The sequence below is a fragment of the Varanus komodoensis genome, unplaced genomic scaffold, assembly GCF_004798865.1.
Source record: "Varanus komodoensis strain SLA01 unplaced genomic scaffold, ASM479886v1 scaffold4, whole genome shotgun sequence".
In the NCBI taxonomy this organism is placed as follows: domain Eukaryota; kingdom Metazoa; phylum Chordata; class Lepidosauria; order Squamata; family Varanidae; genus Varanus; species Varanus komodoensis.
In genome coordinates, this window is record NW_025335941.1 from 47,330,120 (window position 1) to 47,356,811 (window position 26,692).

Sequence of the window (26,692 nt, forward strand, 5' to 3'; positions counted from 1 at the left end):
TTCATTGAAGAACAGGTATAAGGACACTGAGCAGCATACTTGAGAATTATTACCGCAGACCCCTACATCAAGAGCTTTCTGGCAGTCCTCTGTGATTTTGTTTTGTTTTGCTGAGCAGCAAATGGTTGTTTTAGAGCAGAGGCAGGAATCTCAGTAAGAGGTCATCTGCTGCACTACTTACTTGGTAGACATTTATTTGCCTACATACCTCCTGAATGCTTGAACAGACATATCAAGGGGAATGTATTTCACCAATAAGTGCATTATCCATTTTCTTGGAGAACTGTAGATGGGATCTGAGCTAAGAGTAAGTGAAGTTAAAAGCTTGGAGTTTTGAGGAGTAGGCAGAGAAGGATATTGGCAATGTGTGGTTATGGTGATAGGGCTTATTGCGAAAATGTCACTAATTGGCATTTCTAGAGCTTGGAGCGGATGCTTGTTTTGCCTCAGATTTAGAGCTGGAGCAGGCAGTCCTGCAAGAGAAGCACCCTGCAGATTAGAGAGCCGGAAAAGGGATGAGTTCAAGGAGAGTTAGGGACTTAGGCAAGGCAGAGTCAGAAGGCAGGGCTTTCTAGTACATCATTCTTGGACCTCGTCATCGCCTTCAATTTACCAGGCAGCCATCCTCACTAGTCATTTGCGGTTTTCCCCCTTTTGGCTACTGAATGGTATTTAAATTTTATTGGCATCTTATTATTGGCTGTTGATATTTGCAGTACATTTTTGTGCTCCTCTGTTTCATTTTATTATAAGACTCTATTATGTTTACAGCTTAAAAATGTACGTTCCTGTCTCCAGATGTAACCAAGACAAGAGAAGCAAGCAGTCTTGCTGGACACGAGTCTGAGGGGCACCAGGGAGCCTAAATAACAGGTCTCAGGCCCTAATCAGAAAGGAGGGTGGCATGATTGCTTTGTCCTGGTCACTGTGTCGGGTCCTGCCAGAGATTTCTGCATCCTGGCTTGAGGAACATGTACTTCTGTACCTGCCAGCAGAGAGACTTCTGCCTCTAGTAGCTGACCTTAATGAATGGTGGGAATAGGAGCCCTGCAATAAAAGCTGTTCCAAAACACATGATTTAACTTTCCTCAGAGGAGAATGTATAGGTGAGCTGTCCTGATCCTTCAGCTTCTTTTAAAACAAACAAAGCGACAAGCAACCACCGGTGTGTGTGTACAAAATAACATCCAAACAAAGCACTACATACCCTAATACCCAATTTGTTAGGAAAAAACGGAAGGAACTGAAAAAAAATGCAAGCGCTTCTTTCCCCTGTGTTCTCACTATCGCACACAGCGGTGAGAAATTGTCAACGTTTGGCCTTGTTTTTCTTAGCACAAACCACCACCAAGTGCAGTTTCAGTACAGGATGGTGAAAGTGAGTATCAGAAAGGTAGAAAGGAAAAAATGCATTGCCAAATGTGTTTTTGTTTATATGAGCATGGGTGAGCTGGAAAGGAGCAATAGTTCCTTCCGTCCGTCCTTCCTTCCTTGATGGTATTGGAGGAAATGCCACCTGTGCCCTGCCTTCCTCAGACCAATGGAAAGAATAACCCTGAAAAACATACAAAGAATGAAGTTTAGCTCTAATTTCCTAATACGTTTCAAATCTTTATATGTTGAATCAAGCACCATAGCCACAAGCCAACAGAAAGCCATCATGCCAATAAGGTTAATTCTGCTGAATGATACCCTTTGAGTGGAAAAGCAGGTATATTTTATATATTGTTCATTTGTTCATTGAATATATCACCTTCACTCTAGGCATGAGCACTCAGGGAGATGATCACATAAAGAACCAACACAGTATCCAAAATGGCCCAAACATTAAATGCCATTAAGACCACTAAAAACCACCACACGTATTAAATATGTTCAGATAATATTCTAGAGAAGCTCCTGCCACCTGGTGCCCTCCAATGCCCAGCATCTGTTGGCACTCCTCTAGGGATGATTGGATTTGTAGTGCAACACATCTGGAGGATGCCAGTTTAGGGAAGGCTTATCTGTATATATGCAGCCTTGAGTCTGAGTATCATTCCCCAAAGCCCATATACATAGAAAGGTTTTTGCACAGCTTAGCCGTATACATTTAGTACAAATATTGTTTAATACTACAATACCCGTACATCTTATATTAGTAATATGTCAGTAGCCCACTAGTTTATGTTACTAGCTGTACCACATATTCCTTCATTTTTCAGTATGAAAAGCAGAAATATGATGTAACTTCAGGGCTGGCCAAGACATTTTGCTGCCGTTGCAGCAAATGATGCCCACCCTGTTCCCCAAGTGAAAGAGCACTCAGAAACACCCCAGTCATTTTGCAGATGAGGTGGGAAATCCCATCAGCCCCTCTCTCCATCCCTGGCAGTAACGGTCACAACACAGCAAACAAGTAACATTTGCTGCCCTTTTCCAACACCCAGAATTGGCTGCCTAGGGCAGCTGTCCCACTTTGCTTAACGGGGGAGCTGGCCCTCGGGGACACCTGCCTTTTCCCTTGGTTACTCCTCCAGTCTTGGGAGTCTGGCCCTTTAATCAGCAGCCTGCTCACCCATTTCACCATCACAGAGAGGACTTTCACTGATTTAGAAAGCCCAGTGCCAAAACAATAGCAGCAAAACTGCAGAGAACTTTCAGGGCAGCCCTCACAATTCTTTTTGGCACCACACCTTCCATTTGCTGTTTTTAGCCTGTGTTTCTCCCCACTCTAAAAGGAGTTTTTCTCTCTTTTGACTAAATAGCATAGCCTGCAAATACACCTGTGCTCCTGATGCCACAAACACGTATTCACAAGGACAATAAAACATGACAAAGTTGCAGCATAAACACAGACCTTACATGAATGCAACCCTTTTCATGAGGAAGCAGAATCACTCCCCTGATTTTTCCTTTCTGCCTTCGGGGAAAAGGGCATTTCTGAGCATTTTCCCCATACCAGTCTAGGCAATCTGTATTATAATTTATTACAGTCCTGAAATAGCATGGCTGAAACAAGAGACCATCAAGTGAATCCTCACTCATTTCCTTTTCAGAACAGTCTCTCAGATCAGTGGTCCAATAACCAGGGCTGAAGGGCCACCCAGAAGTGGAAAGTTCTTTATATTTGTGCACCCAGTAAATTGGCCTTCCCTAACTGGGTACCCTGCAGGTGTTTTGGAATGCTGCTTGCTTTCCTGACCTTTGCCTATACGAACTGGGGCAGATGGGAGCTGAGTCCAGAGCATGTAGAGCAGTGGTGTTGGACCTCTTTCAGTCTGAAGGGTCCTCCAAGGTGCAAGTGAAGGGGCAAAAGACAAAATGTGCGATGGGCAACATACCAAAAGTACCAGCATATTTTTTTCCTGAAATGGGTTTTGAGAAACTCACACAAAAGCCAGGAAATCACCAAATGTTTGGCACGGGCAGGAAGCAACGTGGAGCCAGGGCAGTGGGCATGCCATCTAGGGACCCCAAGTGGGCCGGATTTGACCCACAGGCCAGAGGTTCAGCAGGCCTGATACAGGGAACACTAGAATAGGGATGGCTGCAATAAATAACTTTCTGTTATTTCTGTTGCCCACCTTGAAGCCAAATGCTCATTATCTGTAGCGTTTGGTTTCTTCTCTTGTGGAAGCAGTTTTAGACCGATATGAAGACTGCATGCTCTTCTTCTTTAATATTGCTCCAGAACTTTTCTGAGAAGCATCATAGTGAAATATCAATGGCTTTATAAAATCTGAAGTACTAATAGCTCTGAACAGAGTGCCTGTTTGAAAGAGGCAAATGCCCAACTTTCTTTTGTTCAGACCATTTCCTGTGACACATCCTTTGCTTTATTTATTTTAACAATTCAGTTGATGAACTACTTATTGCTGCAAAATATGGGACAACATACATGGTATTCTGCTAATGCTACTAACAAATAACTTGTCCTTTTAGTCAGGGCTGCATCCTTTTTTTCTGTGTACTTCTAGCTTTTTATTTCCATCACTCACAAGAGACTTTGCTGTCAAACTTACCTTGGTGATCTCTGCTCATTGTGGGTGCTTCTTGATGAGATTTTATTCCATAATCAGCCTGCCACAAAGACAGAATTTTATGGCTGGTGGGGTCCAGATGTTGTCTCCAATTTGTAACCCAACATGTTTTCCCATCACTTTTTGATCTTTTCTCTTACTACAGAAATGGAGGATGAAGAAAAGATGAAATAGTTACATCCTACCTTTTTAATTTGTAACACTAGGAGTCCCCCCACCTGAAAGCACCCCTTATCCTGTCTGAGTTTTGGGGAGCAGGAATGGCTTTGGGCACAGAACTAGGTCTCACCTGAGACCAGTGGGCCAGGAGTTCTTAACCTGCCTCTGTGGTATTGCTCCTCAGTAAGACTAATCCCTGTATCACTATCTGCTTTTTTATCAGGATGGTCAGGTTCATGTGTATCCATGACCCTGTGAAGCTTCTCATATGTTGCCCAATATTTAACTAGAGATCTGTTATTAACAGAGGCAACATATCTTTTAAATTAAATGAAGAGGTTTTGCTTCCCTCTCCCTTACAAATTAACTTAACATGCGAAATAACAAGTCTGTTGTCTTGTGCTGTGATACCTGAATAATAAAGTAATAATTATTATAATTAATGAAATGGAATTATAAATTACTCTTTGCTAGTCCCTTGTTTGTTTTGGATGCTGTGATTTTGTAAGTAACTTGGTGATCTAATACCCTGGTTTTCACTTTATGTGTTATGCATTAACTCAGGTTTCAAGTCTGTACTGCTTAGCACTACTTCTAGAAACTATGGGCTCTTGACTCTGATGCCCTCATCACCTTTCAGATTTGAGCTGGTTAACACCCAGGCAACAGTGAACATTTAATTATCAGAAGCCAAACAAACAAGCAAAAAAGTTGCGCTCTCAGTGGAGCAAGGTTCATTTCTGCAGCTGTGAGGTATTTCCATGGCCCTAGGAAACTTCTTTTTACAACCAACCAACTTCTCACCTCACAGATACCTACTTTTAGAGTGCATTACTTTCCTCCAGGGTGGCCTACTTGATGCAGAACATTTCCCCATGATGATGAGATGTACTGCATTTCTATTTGAATGATAGTAGATAGGAGTAGTTATTTCTATATTTGCATCTCCATGTCAAAAACAGCACTGCCAATTTTTAAATCTCCTCTTTGGTGATGCATTTCCCTTTCCCTTTCTTTCTTGTCAATGCATGAATGGCCACCCTATTTTCTTCTCAGTTGCCCTAAGAAGAGACTTTTCTTTCTTATAACCCTAACTTTAGAGTTTTTAGTGATTTGAAGTTCTTGGACTATGTGTATGATAAAGTCAAGCTTTCTGTGAAAGTACTCTTAACTTTCTAGGGCTCTAATTCTTTGCTGTTTGAAAGAGGGACTTCAGAAACTAGGTTCACATGACAGACTAAGCCACAGGGTATGGAGTACCAAGTCATGTGCATTCTCTCCTTCCTTTGGGTGAATAAAAGCCAACCCAAGTGGTCACCGCTTGTCTTAGGCTTTAGGAAGCTCTCTCTGGCTCAGTGTGTTCTCTGAACCCAGATGACACACTAAGACATGGTCAAGCCAAGATATAGAAACATTGATGCTCTTTCCAAGGAGATCTATCTGATGACAGCCAATAAAGTTCCTAAGCTGTACTTTGTGTGGCTCTCATCACTTTTTCCCATGTTCCTGCCAATGGTGGGAAAAGAGGGGGATTGTTCACAAGCAATCCCGCTCTCCCTCTGGCATTGGCAAGAGAACAGGAAGGAAGCTGCTGGGGGCTTAAGGAAGCAGTGTGAGTGGCTTGGTCTTGCTTCCTTGCAAAAAAGTGAGGTCCAGGGGCTGGATTGTGCCTGCTGCCAGCCTCAACAGGAAGGCAACCAGAGCCACTCAGTTCGCCCTGTCCCATTTCCTAGGGGAAGCAGGGAAAGGTGGGAAGAGGCATTTCCTCCCTTCCCATTGCCTGGAGGAGTGAGTGCTGCGAGGCAGAATTGTCTTCCCAATTCACAAGCAGGAGTCAGGCTGGGTGGGGTGGGGGGGCATTCTGTGGGATCCAGCTGAGTGGTGAGGATAGAAGGGGTGCCTTGTGTAGTCTTCAGAGCCCAGCACAAGGCACCCCTTCTGTTCTGGGTTTCCAGGTCCTCCAGATGCCAGGAGGATGGAATTGCTGGCGAGTAATCCTGCTCTCGGGCATTGGCAGGAGGACAAGGAGAGGATGACAGCAACAGAAAGTGTCCACTTTTGACAGCTGTCACCCGGCTTCCCTCTCTGTTCCAGCACAGAGTCCCTTGGGGTACCAGCTGAAGGACTGGCAGGGAAAGGAGGCAGGCAGTGCCCTTGGATGCTTCCTGGACTAGATCATTAGTTGGGCCCAGCACTTTTCTATAACAGTTGTATTTACCACAATCACACCTGTGATCCGTTGGTGTTTCCCTTAGCACACATGGGTGGCATGGATAGGTCATGCCCTTAAGGCAGGAGTGTTGAACCCTTTTCAGCCTGAGAATTAAATTTAGTTCTGAAGACGGTTTTGGTGGCTGCTTTCCAGTAGAGGGTGAAGTTGAGTGCCAAATGTGGAAGAGGCAGAAACCAAAAGTCAGCATGCTGTAACAGCATGGTTGTTACAGCCAGTAACGAAACATCAGAAAGGGCAAACCAAGCTTCTAGAAAGGGGAAGAAACTACACATAGTCCAGGAAACAGAAAATTGTCAGGTGGTTGTGAGAAAGGGGGCGGGGGAAGCTGGTGTGGCCACCTGGCAAATTTCCCGATGGTCCTAAGGTCCTGCACCCTTGATTTAATCCAGGCCTCTCTTTTTCTGTTGGTTAAGTTCAGGTTCTCTGTTGATACATGGGATGTTTGCAAGAGCATATCTGCTTCTTCCACTTTGAACAGCTCTTGCACGTGATCCATGGCAAATACAGTTGCATAACAATCTTGACGAAGTTTCTGCCGAGCTTCCATCAATGGAACTTTGCTATAGTCAGAATTTTGTTCCTTTAATTGACATTTGGAAAGTTAATAAAATTGAATGTTTAAAAGGTCAGTATTGCAAGGGAATTCTTAAACCAGAAGCACTGTTTCCTTTGTGGGAAAATAAACAAAGCAAATCCAGAGGCAGTGGAGCAACTTCTGTTGTTCAGAAAGCTTCGACTGTTAGATGGCAGAGAAATTAATTAATTAAATGAAATAGCAAACGCCTCACTTTAATCATTCCAAAAGCTGTACTGTATAATAATGGGAGGTATTAACATGTTCTGTGTACTGCAGTCCTTTTCTGGATATAAAATGCTGTCGTCGCTGGATTGCAGAAATCGATGATTATTTACCAGAATTTAAAGTGAAGCATTTCAATATGTTGCACCTGTTTTTCACTTCTGGACCTAATTCACAGTATCTTTCTATGGGCATGAATTCGGTTCTATTATCCTTTGTTTAAAATCGTATCAGTTGGAGTTGTCCAGCAGTGTCTTTCTCTGCGTGCAGATCTCTGGACCGCTGTGCAGCACGGGGAGGAAGGAGCTGCCCCCCCCCCCCGACTATGCAGCACAGAACCCCAGTGATCCGAGACAGACGAGGAGACTGCACATCCCCCCCATCCACATTGCAACATTTCTGTGCTATGCAGTGCAGACCCCTTTCCAGCCCTGTGTGTGTGTGTGTACACAAGTGAGAGACTAGGTATGTGAACGAATGGGTATGTGCCCATGTGAAGAGTGTGGTGGGCATACTTGTGGGAACTGGCTCTAGAACAGAGGCCTTTTTGGTGGTTTTCCTGAACTGTGGAGCTTCACCCCAAGGAAAGCTAGGTTTGCTTCCTTTCCATTGTCCTTCTGCAGGCTGGCAAAGACCACTGTACTCAAAAAACACTTTGCTTTGTAAGTGGTTCTGTTGGGTTGGAAGCAGTTTTTGCTGTTATTGTTGCATTTTGTTGAATATAATGCATTTATTTTTAATGTTGTTTTAATTTTTTTTTCTGGACAATGCAACTGCCATTTAAGGTAAAAAGCTGGGGTACAAGTCAAATAGTTCATCATGGTTTCTCCTAATGCAGCCATCCCCAACCTGTTGTGCTCCAGGTATTTCATATTACAACTCCCATCATTTCCAACCATCATTCCAGAATGATGGGAAGTGCAGTCCAACATACCTGAAGTACTGTAGGATGAATAAGTCTGGGCTTACATCTCACAGACTTATTGTGAAGGCAAAACAGAATAAATTTGTATATGCATTACCATGCCCTGCTTGGATGTGATGGCATACAAATGAGACAACACAAATGAATCAAACTCTACCCATGTGATGAATTTAAAATTGTGAATATGACAATTTGTAGAACAATGTTTCTTGTTTAGGTTAAGAAATGAAGACAAATAATGTTTCCAATTAGAGTGCTTATGTGGCACAAATAGCATTCTGCAGCTGTTTCAACTTTACTTCTTTAATGGGTATCCTTTATGGTAAGGAAAAAGACAGAAGATGCAGTAGGAGAACAAGGGTAGGCCACACATTAAAGATAGCACTATCTGGAAGCCCCTCATTCCCCATAAAATTCTAGACAAAAGGCTGTATGATTGCGCAATAAAAGCCTTGTCTGGAAATACCCCAATTGCAAGAGAGTGCAGAATATACTGTGTCTGACAACTGGTTTTTCCTGAAAGGGTACATCCCATTCCTTTCTAAGAATAAGCTGTATTTAGGAGAAGCAAGTTAGAAAAGGGGAAGGATAGGAAATGAGACTAAATTAAAGGGTGGCTAAAGGTACAGTTGGCTAATCTAGCAACTCGTTCATCTGTAGGAAGTTAGAATTACGGGACCTGCTGCTTGAAAGGAACCAGGGATATAGGTGGAAGTTTGTATAAACAGAGGAGGCTCTTACTAACGAAGGCTTATCAGAATCTTGTTGGTGTAAGAATAGAGGATATTTCAATATTGGAACATGTGGTAAGCAAATTGTTTCAGTTAGCCAACTCTCCCTCTGAGAAGGCAGTAGTTAGTATCAATCAGGTTTTATTTAATGCCAGTTTTCTGTTTATTGACTAACTACTTAACATACACTGAACCTTAACATGGAAAGCTTTAAATGAAGCATCATTTGAATGATATGACTTGTCAAAACTATACATTTAAACTGTATCTATTTTTAAATTTATTATTAAATGGCTGGCTACTTTGCTCCGAGGGTCTTTGGGCTCATTCAGTGGATAATAAATCAATCAATCAATAAAACAATTAAAATATGAATTGCCAGAGTGGTTGTGTATTTCTTACTGGATATTTGTGCCTTAGACAACTTGGGTAGTATCCAGTGTTAGTGCTACTCAAAGCTGTTCAGTGTACCCTTAGAACTATAAAATATTGTTCCTTGTTAAGTGGCAGTTGATTTGACTATCCTGAAATATTTAATCCTCCACATTCCAAAGGCTTTGGAACCCATGAAGCACATACTTCTGGTATGGTGCTGTTCAGATAATGTCTCAGTCGTTTAGGACTGCATGTTAAAATGGTCTACTTTTATTTTCCTAAGTGCTGTATTTTTTTCTTTTCATGGGAAAACAGCAAAACACCCAGTATATTCTGTGCAAGTATCATTTTCTTCATACCCATAACAACTTTCCCACTGTTTTATAATGAAAGTTTTGACATAAGGCCCAGTCTGCCAGTTATTGGAACTCTACAGTTCCTGTTTATTCCTTTGGAGCATCTTTGGGATTTACAGTATATAAAAAGATGATGTGTGCACTTCTGGGTTCAGAATGAGAGAATTAGGTTCTTCCTTCCTTCCGTCCGTCCGTCCGTCCGTCCGTCCCCTCCCTCCCTCCCTCCCTCCCTCCCTGTCAGTATTTCTGAAAAACAGGTTATATATGTAATTGCCACAAAGGTCCTGAAAAAAATTAGGGTACTGGTTATGCTTATAAATTATTATGATCTGTTGATGATGCAGAGAAATGTAAAACTTTGTGGGCAAATGTGCACAGACACACATGGGACATGACAAAGCAATTCCATGTCCAGTCTATACTGACACAGCAAGCATAACAGGAGTCTTTCTCAATTGACAGATGACAAAGAACATCTGTAGCTCTTTAAAAAACACAGCCAGTTTTAATGGCACCCTGATCAGTGTACATTCTAGCTTCTACAAAGAAATTAATTTCACTTAGTATATTCTTCTGCAAAAATTATATATTGTTATAGCTATTGGTAGGCAAGGCATAAGATAAAGACTCATGTTTCTACACCACTGCACATACATCATGTTATGGAGACCAGAACCTATGCAAAACAATGTAAAGTGGTTTCAATCATGGTGTGTGTGTGTATGAGAGAGAGAGAGAGATTTTGTTTATGTAAGCCTGAGGCTCAGTGCTGGCTCCTCCCACACAGATCACCAGCCCCGGCCATGTGCAAATTGGCAAATTGGTCCTTACAGCATATCACGTGTCATGAATGTAAAGAAAAGGCAATCTATTACTTATTGCAGGTCTGTTCCAAAGCCGTGATACTGTCTCTGACACATCCTTGTTTGGTAGGGTTATGATTAGTATTCAATTCTGCTGCACCAATGGAGGAAGACACTACCTGATGTAACGAATTTATGTTGGCCGTTATGGGATAATCATGCTGTCGGGATACTAATTCCTATGCTAGTAGGACAGTGCCTGTAAAAAGGAAAAAATGGTCATTAGATGGAGCATGGTCTGGAAGGATAGGGACGTAGTTCATATCCTGTATTTGCTTAGGGCGGGTTGGTCCCGGCTGTGGCAACAACATCACATTTCACTAACAAAAGTTTAAGTAAAACATACTTCTAGTGAAAGCTGCAGACAACCAGACAATGGCTCTCCTGCACTTCTTCCTTCTCTGCCCTGCAGTCAATGGAGGATAGGATTCAGACCAATATATGCCACAACAAAAGAACACAGAGCTCATATCAAGACATGTGATGTGGGGCTACCTCATTCTGTCCTCATATCAGAGCTTCTTAGTGATAGCAACTCTTTATTCTTTTTGGCACCAGGCTAAAACCATTTATTGTTTTACTGTCTGAATGGTTTTATTATGTATTATGTATACTGTGTACTGCTCTTTTATTGAAGTGCTGTTGCATTGTTTTCAATATTGTTTTTGTAAACCATCTCAAGATTTCATTGAAATATTAGATGGTATAGAAATGTTTCAAATAAATAAATATCTGCAGAACCAGAAGTGTAAGAGTGGGAATTTTGGTGATGGGGAACTACAGTGAAAGGGATCATTCTGCAAAAAAGGCACACTATTTCATCCAAGACTGAAATAGAAAATGCAGATTATAATACTTGTCTTTATAGAAAACTCACAGGTACAATGTTGCAGGATTCCAGACACAAATGCCCACCAGGAACCTCACTTCAGCTGCATTTGGTGTTGCATGGACAAGAAATCTCATGCAGGTAAGCAAAGAGTCTCAACAGAAAGTAAGAACCCACGCTTTATGAGTCCTGAACATCTTCCATCTCTTCACAACCCCTCCCCCCACATACTCAAAGGTGTGCAGAGCACTCTGATTCACATAGTCACAGAGTGCCTCCTCTTGCCCCTTTACCTTGTGGTGGCTTAACAACCCTCCGGTACTCAAGAGGAATTGTGGGCATGCATGCATTGTGCAGACAGTGGGGTGGACTGTTAGCGACAACCCAGGAAGCCCCTGCCATGTATTGAGAAGGCTGTGGGGAACACAGTTGTTATTGTTGGTGAATATCAAGCACTCTGCTCTTTCTACTGGAACTTGTGGCCAAACACTTGACTCATTCTTCCTTGCAGGATCAGAGCCAGGACACATGGAACAGTTGAAGCAAGCAGTCCCCGGAGACAAAATATAATTGCCATTCTCCTTACATTGGATGGGTAAGTGCTGCCTCAGTTACTACAATGTCTATTCACAGCAGATAAATTTCCAATGTTGAAATCAGAAAGACTCGCAATAGGAAAATGGGGTTGGGGTATGAGAACATAGGGGGATGAACTCTTTCTTGAACATGCATTTGCCAATCCCAGAAGTGTACCCGCTCATAAGTCTTAAATGTTGTAATTGCTACTCATTATTCATTACTACATCCATATCTGTCTTGTCTCTCCACAGGCAACCAGGTAGCCATTGAACCCTCTTAAAGGAAAGGATGCTTCCTACCACCACCAGTGCCATGCAGAGCACAAGCAAGGTCTATAGCAGCAAATACTAGTGGGAAACCTTGTGTGCAGTTGCTGTCTCTTTCCTCCCTGGGCTTCTGTGCCTCTTGAAAGTACCTGACAGGTGGAAATTTAACAGAAGTGGCCATATCCAGCCTGGAGGTTACAGGACTGGAAAGAATGGCACCTGTTAGACTGCTGTCTGTTTTGTTACAGAGGCACAGGAATCCTGTGAGAATAAACCATGGCAACCTCTGTTGCTTTGATGCTATCAGAACTCACTGCAATGCTGAAACTATTCAATTAAAACTGTCTCTGTGTCAGCAATGTTTCTGTTCTGTTGATGTCTAGCAGATGTCTTCACTCTGGGGGACTCTCAGCAGGGTGCAACTCTACCACCACACCTCTCCCTGGTTGAAGATCTATGTAGCAATCAAAGCCAACTGTCCATTTCCCCATTACATTGCTTTTTCTTACTGGAAACTCACTGTGTTGCCTTGTGTGAGCTTGCTGTTGTACTGCACTTTCTTCCTTTTCCAAGTGTCTCACTTCTCCTCTTCTTTCCAGAATACTTGCTTCCTTAATGCCAGAAGTGCATAGTTTGCTTGGCCCCAAAGGCCACAAGAGAAAATGCCAGGAAGCCAAAGATCCATTCTCAAGTATGCACAAAAACACATGTAAGCCTGGGGATCCCCTTGCCAGTGTTAGCAAAGGAATCTGTGCGATTTCTCTTGCTGGCAATAAGGAAATGTTTCTCTTCCAAACACTAGCAAGGGAAATCCCAGGAAGTGCTGCCATGACAGCTACAGGAGGGTCCACTGTGCCACCAGAAGTAGCTTGGTAGGTTGCATGTGGCCTGCAGGCCATACATTTTGCACCTCTGCCTTATTTCAGGCACCAGTACAACCTACTGTGTATACTGTTACAAAAACGATTTGTGTGGAATTCTTGGTTCTGCAACAGGAGTTGAATACTGTTATAGAGGTAAAGGGCTGTAGTCTCTGAATTCCTCATGCACACATCTATCCTGCTGGACTTTTAAGGTGGACTAGTTGTTGGGATTATTTTGGCACTCTTTCTGTTTGTCAATTTCCCTGTCAAAAGGGTTGCCTGCAGGCCAGGAATTTTGAATAGTTGTAGTTCCAGGGCTTCTCCTAACCATTTAGCCATAGCAGGCTATGATTGAGGAAGCCCTGTTGACACTATCTGGGAGTGTGTTCATGAAATGTGTGTGGGAGCAAATGTTGAAGGGGTTCCATGATATCAAAATGACATCTTCTAAGAAATTTGTACTCAATTAGCCACTGTTTTTTTCCCAACAAGATTTGGATTTAAGCAGAACATTGTTCAACAGGTGCTTTCTTTCTTTTTTAATGTTAATGGCTTTCATCAAGTATGAATGCAGAACCAAACTATTTTTCAGGTATGCTAGGGATCCTCATAAGTTTATGAGAAACTCCTCACTGAGAAGTATTTGTAGACAAGCTTCTAAGAAAAGTATTTTGCCCATTGCAAATCCTTTTCTGATATGCAGATCCACAGGGGAGAGTTCAGAATCCTCGGTGATGGAATTGTACTCCACATACAGCAATAGTGAACCCAAATGGGCCTGGTCTGAGCCTTCTATGAACACCAGAGATTTTCCAGGATCCTCTACAACACATAGATGTTCCAGTACTGACACGGAGGGGGTCCTTCACAGACATGTCAGTGCTACAGCGTAGTGCTGTAATATGAGGAAGAGGCTGCTGGTAAAATTTGGCTTTGAATGTTGCAAAAGTACAGCAGGAACAGGACAAGCAACTGCTTCCCACTTCCTGTTCCTCTGCATCTCTTGTGCAAATTACATCTGTCTATCTCCACTGAGGAAATACGTATGCTTCTGGTAGATAGAAATTTTGCTTATCGTTCTGCTAGACTGCAATCGTATACAGATCTATCGGAGAGCAAGTCTCTTTGAATTCAGTGGGACTTATGAATAGACACGCATAGGAGTTCACTGTCTCTTAGCAGATAGAGAACAGAGTGTGTGAAGCAGTTACATTTCCTGTTTCCTCTTGTAAAATCTGAAGTAGTTCAAATGAACATGAGTCTTGCATCTTCCTAGAGTTACTCTACTTATAAGGGCTTCGCTTTTCACTACAACATATCTGTTTGGATCTGAGAGACTGGCAATTCCAATTGAAATACTCAGACCAGGTTAAAAATATGTTATATAAATCAAGTGAAATATGTCTGTGAACTTCATATAAATCAGTGAGACTCAAAGGGCACATTAAGCATTAGATTTTGGTGGGAAGCATAGAATACATAATTTCTGCAGAGGCCGCACTATATTATTGTGAACCAATAATTGCTCAGAGACTTTCAACATAACCACAGAGCAGCTCAGGAACCAGGCTCTTACCAAATTCATTGGGGTATTTTTGTTTCATCATGCATCAGTTCTCCTGTTGTGAAATGACTGGTTGCCTCTGCAGTATTACAAGAAGGTAAACATTAGGAATCTTTAAATAATCAGTTTTTGTTAACAATTTATATGGTAATTCATGAGTTAAGCATGTACTGATGCTTAACTCACATAGCTGACACAAAGTGTTTGTTTTGTTGGGTAGAAGGTCTTAGCCTTCCTCAAAGTGTGGGAGTTCTACAAATGATCCTTCGTATGCATTGTCCAGTGGCTAGTTGCACAGAACACTGTATGTTGCAAAAATTCTAAATAAGGAAGAAGTTGTTTAACGTTTGTGTGATATGGCAGATTTTTAAACCAAAATAAATACCACATATTTCTGCACCAGTGCAGTGGCAATATCTAATGCTACCTGTGTGCTAGTGGGACCTACCCTTTGTTCAAAGGAAAAGTAGTGTTTCATAAACTTAGATTTCCAAGTAGAACAATTCTGTGGCTCTCTAGACAATGTCTAGAGAGCCATAGGATTTTTTGTGTCCCAGCTTCAGCATCAGACAAAAACTCCAACAGCAGATGCGGACCCCATGCTTGAGGTTCACTTTCCCCCTCACATCCAGTGCAGCAGAGAAGTGGGAGCTTCTCCAAGGTAACAAAACCAACCTCAAAGAAGGGGGTTAGTGACCATTCTGTGTAGGGAGTAGGAAAAAGAGACTAGCACTGCCTGGTTGAGATATCCTGGTAGTGCTTAACTATGCATCTTCTGCTCCAAACCACCATCTGAAACTGGCTGCCTGGCTGTTTTGCAGAGTGGGAGACACATGGAGGAAACCTTCACCTGTGTTCTTCCTATCTTGCAAAAGATGCCTGTAACCCTCCAAGTTCAGAGGGTTACAGGCAAGCGCAAAGAACTGTGCCCTACAAAACCCACAACACTAGTTTCTGGAATCAGACAGGTCAACAGAGTGCACAAAAGGCAGCCTTGTTTACTTGTCCCATTTTGGAACTAGCTTATAACTGCTGTGGCAAGGCCAACTTCCTATTGCATTTGTGGTTCAGCCCCTGGGCATGGCAGATTGAGTGGAGATGCAATGCCCCCAACCCAGAGTCTATCTAACTCAGATGTGACAGATGCATGTTGTGCTTTATATCTATCCTCTTTTTATTTAGAATATGATCCCCCATAATCAGAATATACTTTTCATTTAAGGGAACAGTTACTAGCTACGATTGCTCTAAAAACCTTGTTACCAAAAATAAATAAATAAAAATGGCAACATTTCAATTTGAAGGAACTAGATTACTTCCATTAAACTTCCTCTTCTATTTTATAGCCTGGTTTACCTTCATTTTAAAAATATTAAGTCATAAGAAGAAAGGAAAATATAAAGTTTCAGTTTTCTTAATTAGAAACAGGAAGTTTTCTTTATGTTTGGACACAATGACCTATTTATTAGAAAGTGTTCTTCTGGATTATGAAGCATCTCTTCATGTCATGCTGCCTGAATAATGCCTCTTGAGGATGGGAACACAATAATAGTGTAAGAGACTGGCTCAATGAGGATATAAATAGCTTTCTTCCAGACTGAAAGGCTGAATCCATCATTAAGTTGCATGCAGCTGTAGTGGTGTAGGTGGGAGGGTAAGAGCCGCTCTGACAGAGTATAATGGTAACCTGGTACGCAGAGGTCCTGTTTCTCAGATTGCATCATTCCACGAAGCTTTTGTTCCCAAACCTAAATTGCAACTCTGTGCCAAGCAGAGTGAAGTGCAATAAGCTTTTAGCAAATTTGAACAAGTGTGGCTAATAAAACTGAGATCTGTATTCGGTTGTTTGGCTTACATTTCAGTCTTAGTGTTGGAGACAAATTCTTTTACACTTGACTTCATAGATGTTGGTAATTGAGGAAACCTTTAGCAATCTTTAGCAAAGAGTCATTAAGATATTTTTGCATGTTTCTTTCAAACTGATAGGCAAGCCAGAGCAATAGCAGGGCCTATTACTAACCTATGTCTCACATTTACTAGAATTGAACAGGTGGCAAGGAATCCACCTAATGAAATTGGATAAGTCTTTTCAGTTTACTACATATAAATAGAACTATAAACAATTGCAGATTTAGCATTTGATATGTGCAAAATCAGCTATATTATGTATGGTCTCAGAAGAGTGGATAGGAGACATTTTTCTCTTCTCTCATAATACTAAAACCTGACGCTGTCCTGTTAACTTAATTGGTGGAAGATCCAGGACAGATAAAGGCAAATACTTGTTCACAAAGCACATGGTTCCTTGATGAAATTTGCTACCTCAAGGTACAATGAAGGCCACCAATTTGGATGGCTTTAAAGGGCGAATGTATATATTTATGAAGTGTAAAGTTATCAGTGGCTACTAGTTATAATGGCTATGTCCTAACTCCAGTATCCGAGATAGTATGCCTATATACCACAGTTGTTGGGGAATAGAAACTAGAGAGTACTGTTGCACTTGTGTCCTGCTTATGGATTTCCTACAACTTGATTGACCACTGTGTGAATGATAAGGACATAAATGGGCCTTTGTTCATCTAATCCAGTCTAGTCCTTCCTATGGTCTATGCACAAATGCATATTCAAATGTCAAAAAGGTATTGCAGACTTTTTCTAAAATGGTAACATTTGGATGTAACCATAATCTGTGCATTATATAAATGAACCTAGGTAAACCATGTTTTAACAGGTTTTCATGCCTCTTCCCTCCAGCACAGCTGCAGGATCAGCACCTTTTGCTTCCATTTTTAACTAACCACCATGCTGCATTATGTCAGAACTCAAACCTATGGTTAATCTTAACAATGGTTTACTAAAACAGGCCAACTTTAAACCATGATGTACAAAGCTGGAAATTTTCAATAAACTATAGTTAAGACAATAACAGAATTTAGGGTTTGAACACTCAACTATATTTAACTGAAAACAGAAGTAAATTTTCCAAACTGCTTTCAACACATAAGAGAAAAGGAAAGGGGAGAACACGTGAACCTGACTTTAAAGCATGTAACAATAAATTAGTGTTATGATTTTGCTAAGTTTGTTATATGTAATCATCTTGCTCTTTGCATATTCTCCCTTATTCAACCACCTCCATTCTGCTCCTAACACTAGCCTCTCTAATTCATCTTTTTTCACTGTATGGGAAAAACACTCGATCTCCACAGTATGATGCCTTTCTTGCAAGTAAATCCCCTAGTTAAAAAGGCCTGAATCTGCTTTGCAAAAGATCCAACTCCAAAATATATATTTTTTAAATTCCATGTTCCTCAGAGACACAAATTCAAGGTCTGTAACATGTTTCTTGTTTTAAGAATGTTGCACAATCAGTCTGGCTTCTCAGCATTGATCTAAAACTGAATGTAAATAGCAAGTCATGAGTTATTTTGCAAATTTTTCCTCTGAGTGAGGACTTTCTACTCTAGATCTGTGGAGTTTGAGGAACCTATCACATTCTACATCAGTTATCAAGTAGTACATAATCTTATGAGCAGAGTGATTATTGCAAGTATGATAATCTAAGATGGGGTACCACTTACCACCTCACCCTCAGATTTCCAAAGAAAGAAGCCTGGTTCTGAATTTTATTTAAATTTAGTGAAATTGTCTGGAGGAAAATAAAATGTGGAAAGGCAGATACAAAAGTATTAAGAATGCTAATTAATGTCATGAGCGGGGCAGCTAGAGCCGGCGGTCAGAATTGATGGCCCGGGAGGCCTTTTCTGACTTGCTCTGTTTCTGTGTTAATATATTAATACTGAAAATGCACCTTAACACTAAAAGCAGCAGAATAAACAAATCTGAAAATATTGTGCTAATTCTATATATATATATATATATATCCTTTACCACCGACACTTTTTACATAGACTTTGGGGGAGTTAATGCCTCTCTCTGTCTGGTTTCCATCTGTAAAATGAGAATAATAATGATTTATTGTAGAGGCAAAATCAAATACAATAAAGTTTGAAAGCACTCTGCAAATTAGAAGTGCTTTAAAAGATAAATGGTGTTGGCAATACATATAAACTACCAATAGGAAACACATGGCTGTTTTTTTTCTTAATTTGCTTCTTGTTTAGATAAGATGGAATAAAACCCACCTTCGATATAAGTAGCCTCCTGCAAAATGTGTATTTCACACACTGCTTCAGTTTGTAATCCTCTTCATTCCTTGTCACATGCATAGTAAACCTTCTTTAAAGCAGAAGTTTAAAATTCTAAAATGTGCTTTTCATTTTGTTGCCAAATACCCCAAACCATCAAACAGTCTAAGAGTTCTTTTGCCCTTCTCCAATCTGGAATTCATTCTCACAACTTTTTATGTTCAGAGGCATTGGTTGAATTATATATTTTAAACTTCAGCTGGGGACAAGTTAACAGCTTGCAAAGAGAATGCACTACAGGGTTTTAGAACTACCCATAAAAAATTCTCATACTTCCATTGATTAGGTCTCCTGTTAATCTCCTTCTGGCATTACTTTCCTTACTTAAGCAATTGGCAGCTGGCTGTGGGATCACATTCTCCTACTTTTGGTTATGACACCACTAACCTTAACAGCAAATGATACTCATGTTAGCAGTGTTAACCATGATATTGGTTAGGGTTCTTGCAACTAAGAATCAAACATAATGCTTAACTGGGATTACAGCAACTAGTATAAATTCATATTTCAGGAGAGGTTGGAAGGTACAAACATACAGTTCTGCAGCCTGTGTCTACAGTTTGGTCACAAGCTACGGACACACCCTCCTTCTCTACCTTTGTTTTCCCTCACTCTTCTTTTCCCCACCAGGTAGTTTTTATTATGAAGTGTTATATTTGTATCTGCATAACCATGGTTACCATTAACCATACATAGTTAGCTTCCTAGCCAGAGATTGAAACCAGTTTCTAATTCTGGTTTCAGTAATTGATTTAAAAGCCAAATACATGATCTTTGCAGATTTCCAACCTTTCCACAATTTACAGATACTATGTGAACATATATAAACCATTTAATACAGAACTCATACTTTTCAATGGCCAGAATAGAAAGACATTTCACTCAACTGTGTACATACTCTGACTTTATCATCTTAAAAATGTGAGAACTTGCATGTCAGTTTTAAACTATATGGGTTGTTTCTTTTGCAAGGTGCACTTTTATTGTTTAGCAAACCTGAGTAAAGGCACATTTTTCCTCATCTGTTTGCATTCTATGGTCAGATCTTAGTAATCACTTTATTCTCAATCTCTAATAATAAAATAAATCATATACAGGTCACATAACTATATTGACTGTTTCCCAGCCTTTTGAAGGGGCACTTCAATGGCCCAGTTGAGAACCTCTATGCTAATATATTAGAACTGGGAACCAGTTTATGGAGTGTTCTTTATAAGAAGTGAGATATGTAAGCCATTTAATTTTCTAGGCTTTAGCAAACCTGCAAATTAAAAATTAAGTTTGCACATGTGCAAAAAAGTAAGTTCACAGCATAAACTATAAAACAGAAAACCTCGTTTCTTCCTGCTCAGATTTTGCCATTTCTTAAGCAAGTTTGCATTAAGTAAACAGCAGTTGGCCTAATAAGGACGGGGTTTTACAGGGCCCAAATACTTTGACATGCACGCATGTTTACTTAGAAGTAAATCCCACTGAATTCGATTAGGTTTCCTTCTAGATACGGGGTCTAACAATCTCATTTTTTCTTTGAAAAATATTTTTAGCTCTAATCAAGAAGCCAATCATCGAAACGAGTTTTAAATGATTTTTTAAAAAAATTAATATCATCAAATGCACTTTTAGAGTCCATTCCTCCACCATACCAGGCAAATGAGGCCGCCCTAGGCCCTAAGCCACATTGTCACTTTTGTTGTTCAAATGATAATGAATTCGAACAAGGCAAAGAAGCGCCTCTCTGTCTCTGGTGGAGTCGGAAGGAAGGCGGGAAAAGTGGGTGAAATCGACGCCTTAATAAGTGTTTGCTCAAATGTAACTCGTTCTCTTAAGTGAGATGCATGATTATTTTGTCCCGGCGCCCCCTCCCCGCGTGTTCTGGGTCAACTTTTGTTGTGTTTGCTAGATAAAGGGGCATGGACTCTGCCCCGGGGTGAAGAGGCCAGAGCCGGGAGGGGGGCAGCTGAGACGCTTTCCTCCCCCATGGAGGGAACCAGGAGGATTTCTCTCGCACAGGGGAGAGGGGAAGGGAAGCGATGGGAAAGAATAGCTCGGGGGCCTCTTCGCGCCGCCTCTCTTCTAGGCCAGCGGGCAGCCCCCAGCGGGCAGTACTGGTGAAGTCCCGGTCCCGATGGCCTTTGAGGCGTTTCTTTCTGCGGTGACTCCCTGTCATCGTAGCCTCCGAGAGGTTTTCCTCGCGCTCTTTAGCATAGCCTCCCTCATGTCTTCCGAGGCCCCCTTTTCGCTAGTGAAGGCCCCGTCCTCGTTGCCCTGAGGCAGTCCTTCATCTGTGACACCTTTGTCCTCGTCACCAATGAGGAGCGTCCCTGGTGAAGCCCCTGACCTGGTTGCCTCTGGGGCGCGTCGTTCGCCAGGGAAGCCCCTGCCCTCGCCGCCTTTGGAGCCTGCCTTCCCCTCTCTTTGCTGAGCCCTTGAAAGCGCCTTTGAACTCAGCCAACTTCCCCCCGCTTGCTCCTGTCCTGCAGCCGCCCTCCTTCTTCGTCCGTGTGTTGTGCCCATGGGGTGTCCCCTCCCTTCTGTTCCGGTGGCTGCCATAGTGATGCGTGGAAGCAGATTAGCCTCCTGTCCCGGGGGGGGGGGGGCAGCGGCAGCCACAGCGGGCGGAGCAGGAGTGTGCTTTTCTGCTGCGGTTCCTCCTCCTGCTTCTCTTCAATCGGTGTGAGGGGCTTAGGTCGTTGCCGCCGCTGCTCTTTCCTAGCCTGACCCAGAGGGGCTGGCCGGTGCATTCAGCAACTCAGCCCTCTCCCAGGTAACTGCTGCTGCCAGGATGGGGGATGTGGGTGGGTAGCCAGAGGGGGCGAGGACATGACTGCCCCTGCTTTCTTGGACGCGGAGATATGTTTTCCATTCGTTTTCTTCTTTTCCTTTCGCTTTTCTGGGACTGGAAAGGGGAGCCTTGGCGCCTAGCAGGTGCCTCTGACACAGTCATCGAAAGTTGGAGCGAGCTGAAACTTTACAAGGGGGAAGGAGGAGGGAGACGTCATCCTTTGCCGGCCAGTGAGGAAACGATTCTTTGAATGCATTTTTTAAATTACAGCCGCATCTGGCAAGGGGTGAATTTTGCGCTGCTGAAAAGGGTGGATCTTTTAAAAGTACGCATATTAAACAGCGAGTGCCTAAAATTATAGTACTTTAAATGGTAACTTTAGCCCTCCCTTTCCACACCTCGCCCCCCCCCGCCCGCGCTTTATATTTCAACCTTTTTAGTCTGTATGACATACATTTTTATACACGTCTAGTCAGCAGTCTACACTGTGTTCAGTGGTCTTTATTCCTAATTCAGTGTATTCAGGAATATGGTTTGTAAAACAATTTTATTGTGAAACCTTTCTTACACACTTTTTTGTGCTTTAAAATATAAACAGTAGAGAAACATGCTGGTGAGTGAATACGTGAAACTGAAGGCCTTCACAATTATCTGAAGTACTATGCGAGACCCTTTTAAACCAGCTTCCTGTAAACATTTAGATTTAAGTGTGAAGTAATCACTCCTGTTACAGTGGGGTGGTTAAGCTGTGATAATTTGAATAGGGTAGCAGGAAGTTTCAGAAAACATGTTAAATATCTCATGGAAACCCACACTAAAAATCGTGTTATCCTCAGGTAAATTTTTACATTAAAGAAAATGAAAAGTATATATAAGGGAAGAAAATTGAATTAATCAAGGGTAAAGTTAATTGTGAAAGGTAGGTATTAGGAGTTTCCAGGATTTTATATTCTAGCCTTAAGCAATATATTTTAAGTTGAACTTTTAAAACAAATTTTGAAAGTTTAATGTGTGTTTTAATTTCTAATGATCCATTTTGTGTTTGTTTATGTGAATTTCTAAGATGTTTCATTTCAGCTGGGTGGGTTCTTTTTTTTTCTCTGTCTTTCTCTTTAATATTTATTAAATCTTGATTCTGAGTGTGTTGGCTTAAAATATTTGTTATTTTGATTTTAGGAATTCAGATTATGCCCCTCAGCAAGTTTCCAGAATGGCTTACAAAGGATTAAAAGCTGTGAACAGGGCAGCTTTCTGTATTCCTGCTTCTTTGAGTTGCTTCTTCGCAACTTCATTGGTTGCTAAGGGGGCTTTACTTCCTGTTTATAAATTAGCTCAAAAAGTTCACATGATCAAAGGGATGCCTTCCAATGAGAAGCAGCAGATCCAGCAAAGGGTGGTCAATGCTCAAAAAAGTTTGATTGCAGCCTCTCTGTACTGTGTACTTAGTGACCATTTTCTGGATCATATCTGTATGCCTTCATTTAACAAGGGGTAAACGTAATCAACATTGGATCCAGCCTTTTTCCTCTTCCTAAGCCCCCCCACATGTGATGTGTGCTGTCAGAGACAACAACACTGAACATTGTTACAGGAGATGCAAAGATCCTTTGGAAAAATGCAGCAAGAGGATTTGGGCACAAAAGTCAAATCTTCCAAATTGTCCTCTAAAAGGCTGGTTTCAAAATTCAGTGAGAATATATGGCAAAGTGAACAGGTAGATCTTGGTAAAATAAATATATATATATTTGCTGGATTCTGCCTAGTATCAGTATCTGAGCCAGCACAGCAAACACATACAATATTTTTAATTAATAGCTAGCCTAATCTTGGTGTCATTCTCAAAGTCTTCCCCTGTTCCAAAAGAAAGCCTTGTTTAAGAATTTCTTGTATTTTATACAAAGAACCTCTCTTTTCTGTAGAGAAACATGCTAAATACCAGCTTTGTTTTCTTGGTTGCAGGCAGTGCAGACTACTGGAGAAATAAATTCACACAACATATGTGAAAACAATAACCCCAAAAGATGTGCAACTGAGGAAAGGCTTTGGTTTGGAGAGGATGGAGAAGACAAGGTTTTGGATGTGAGCTACAGCTCTCTCCATTCTCATGCTTATGCCAGTAACATGACAACATATCAGAATGGCTATGGAAATGGCACCTCTATTACCTATATAGCAATGGATAATAAGGAACTGAAGAAAAATACTACCTCATTATGTCACAGTGGAGAATGTGACACAAGCAGCAGCTGTGAAAATGAAGTCCAGGATGATAAAGCCAGCCCTTCCAAAATAATGCGCTTTTTCTCCACGCCTCGAAAAAGATCCAGCTTCAATGTTGAAAGGCCTCGGTCTTTGATTGTTATGGGGAACTCCTCAACATGGAATGCTTTGTCTTCCTTTAGAAAAATGGGGTCTTTCAAGAAATTGAAATCCTCAGTTCTCCAAGGAATTCCAGCCAAGGAAGACTTGGATAGCTTAAACAATAGTATGCCAGAGAACAATAACAGAAAACATGTCCCAAACAGTACACTGGTACGAGTTCAGACAAACAGGTATTCTTATTCAGGGCCCTTACACGACTTGCATAGCACAACAGATGACACTTTTGTTTCTGATAATTCTGAGGGAGAGGAAAGTGATGATTTCTTCCTGAGGAATACTCATCGGTCACGCAGTATCCGGCGTGCTTATGGGACTGGTCGTATAAACTTATTAGACACTGATAAAAGTCAGAGTTATCAGGACAGTACCAGGACAATTTCCCCTGTCCAGGAACCTCAAATTTGTGAAATTGTAGTGAAAGATTCTGAAAGCAGTAAAGTCATCTACAGAAGGAGCAAAAGCACAGATAACCTCAACTTTCTCAAAAAGAGTTCATTCAAAAGGAAGTCAATCTCAAACCTTTCTGATCTCAAAGCTGTTAGTGAAAAGCAAGTTGCGCAAAGGACAAGCACTTCTTCAGCTGACTCAGACAAAGCCAACAGGAACTCAGAGCGAAGATCAAAACGCTGGAAGAGCCCAATAAGAGCAAAGGATTTCGACAGAGTTTTGAAACTTGTCAGTAACGTCACTGATATTGCATTGAAGAAAGACAGTTCTAAAAGTGAAATTCCCTCTTCTAGTGAACAGAGCCAAAGGACAAGACCAAATAGTAGACTGCATGATGATTATTCACGTAGGGCTTCTAGCAACACTGAAAGTGACCGGCGGAGGTGTCTCCCTCCCAAGTGTAGCCCAGACTCAACTGTTTCCAGATCAAGCGTCCAGAGTTCTGAGGATGATAATGCTGGCATGAATCTATTAATTCTTGACACTGGTGACCATAGGATATCATCTTGCGACATCTCAGATTCCCTTCATTCACCACCTGCACTTAAAGACATTGGACCAATTCCTGATGAAGTGTTTTATGAAGACTCTGATAAGCCTAAATGTTCCAGCCAGGTTACAGGCAGCTCTGAGCAGCCCATCCTTCCTACTAGACCTGTTGCACCTAAGCCTCAGAGCCCTACTACTGAAACCATTAAGTGCAATACGAATTTCCATTGTCCTGACCGCCACAGCACCTTGTCACTCAGCTCAATGGAAAGCGAGGAAAGAGGGGAGGGGCCTTCTGCCAAGCTGGAGAAGAGCCCTGTTTGCTTCCAGGACTCTGTGCATGCGGTATACTATGATGATATGAATGAAGACAGTGGCATCAGCAGTCACTCTCAGCTGAGTCTCAATTTAGCTCCCAGTGCTGATGAAAAGAAGGAAGAGGTAAGAAAGTCATGTCTTTCATGAAAGCAGTAATGCCCTACTTCCCAGGTAAATTAAGCATTGGTTTCTTTGTAGGTATAATGTCAGGTGGTTCTGTGTGTGTGTGTGTGTGTGTGTGTGTGTGTGTGTGTGTGAGAGAGAGAGAGAGAGAGAGAGAGAGAGAGAGAGAGAGAGAGAGAGACTCTCTTACACTCCTATCATTTACTCAGGAGAAAGTCTCACTAAGTACAGTGGCTTACTCTCAGTGAGTGTGCATAGAATTGCTGCCTTATACAGTTCTTTTTAGAAGGTAATATCAAGTTATTTTGCCTTCCTGTGCACATTACTAAAGAAAACACTGTAGATTCTTTGTATACATTTTCAAGGGCTGTTTGCATGCATAGTACTTTGCGACAGGTTCAAGACTGAGCAGGATCCAACTAGCGGAGCTCTTGCCTAGTGCCCTGGTAAGGGCTACTTAGTGCAAGCCACATGGCAGGTATGATGGTGAACTGGTAAGTGACCTTGCACTCAGTCTCAAACATTCTATGGTCATACACAAGGCTGCATAATGACAGATGCCACACACATAAATCTTAATACAGTGCTGCAGTTTTATGGTATTTGATCAGCAGTGTGTGTTGGTAATTTATTTAGTTTTGCATAGATGTAATATGGTTCCAGTAATTATGATGTTCTCATGTACTGACTGGAGTGGGGTTTTTTTTTTCATTTTAATGATTTCAGAAGCTTTCCTTATCACCTCTCTCAACACCCCATTCTAAATACCACCTGGATGTTTTAGAATAGTTAACATAATTTAAAAAATACTGCAATGATTAAGAAATGCTCTAGTCACTTCAGTTTTAGGGTTTCATCACAGTTTCAGTGTTTAGAATGTCATATCTGGTATTAGACAAGGCATTTCAAGAATCCTTCTTTTTAAAATACAGGCTTTGAGCCCTCAGGGTTGGAGAGAATGGTGTGAAAGTTTGTCTAGTGAACATTAAAAGCCAGTAGTTCAAGTGGTTTGGATTTCAAACTAGATTTAAGTGCCAACGACACCTTTTTTCCATTTATGTTGTCCACCAGTCACCATCTATATACTCCCCCCACTTCCTCTTTTCCCTCTGAAACTATATACCCTTCCTGGAAGTTTGAAAGTACTTTGAAAAACTGAATCCTGGGAGTAGAAATATATTAAGTGATATGTTAACATGTATTTTAATTTCCACAGTTTATTCCAGGAGCAGTATTTAGACCTTTTGTACAATGTGAATACAGCCATGCTTGAGAAGTATTGAGACATGGCAATACTATATCCTTAACAAAAATCACAGGGAGTTTGTAGAAGAGTAGATAAGAGTAGATTTTATTTTGCTTCTTGTTTCTTAACC

At 41.4% G+C, this 26,692-nt stretch overlaps 1 protein-coding gene across 4 annotated transcripts in view; it reads left to right on the top strand.

Moving 5' to 3' along the window:
* The window catches only part of SPATA13 (spermatogenesis associated 13), a 101,336-nt gene that overhangs the window by 16,786 nt on the left and 57,858 nt on the right, over nucleotides 1–26,692 (top strand). The window contains exons 2-5 of one of the 4 annotated variants that reach the window (XM_044442064.1): nucleotides 11,332–11,433; nucleotides 11,804–11,887; nucleotides 12,123–12,201; nucleotides 23,517–25,316. In XM_044442064.1, coding sequence (XP_044297999.1) covers nucleotides 12,160–12,201; nucleotides 23,517–25,316 — 1,842 coding nt within the window. In that variant the 5' untranslated portion in view covers nucleotides 11,332–11,433; nucleotides 11,804–11,887; nucleotides 12,123–12,159. Of the gene's footprint in view, nucleotides 1–11,331; nucleotides 11,434–11,645; nucleotides 11,888–12,122; nucleotides 12,202–21,413; nucleotides 21,540–22,401; nucleotides 22,477–23,516; nucleotides 25,317–26,692 lie in introns of those variants that run through there. The other 3 variants (XM_044442065.1, XM_044442067.1, XM_044442068.1) reach the window with 3 other exon arrangements.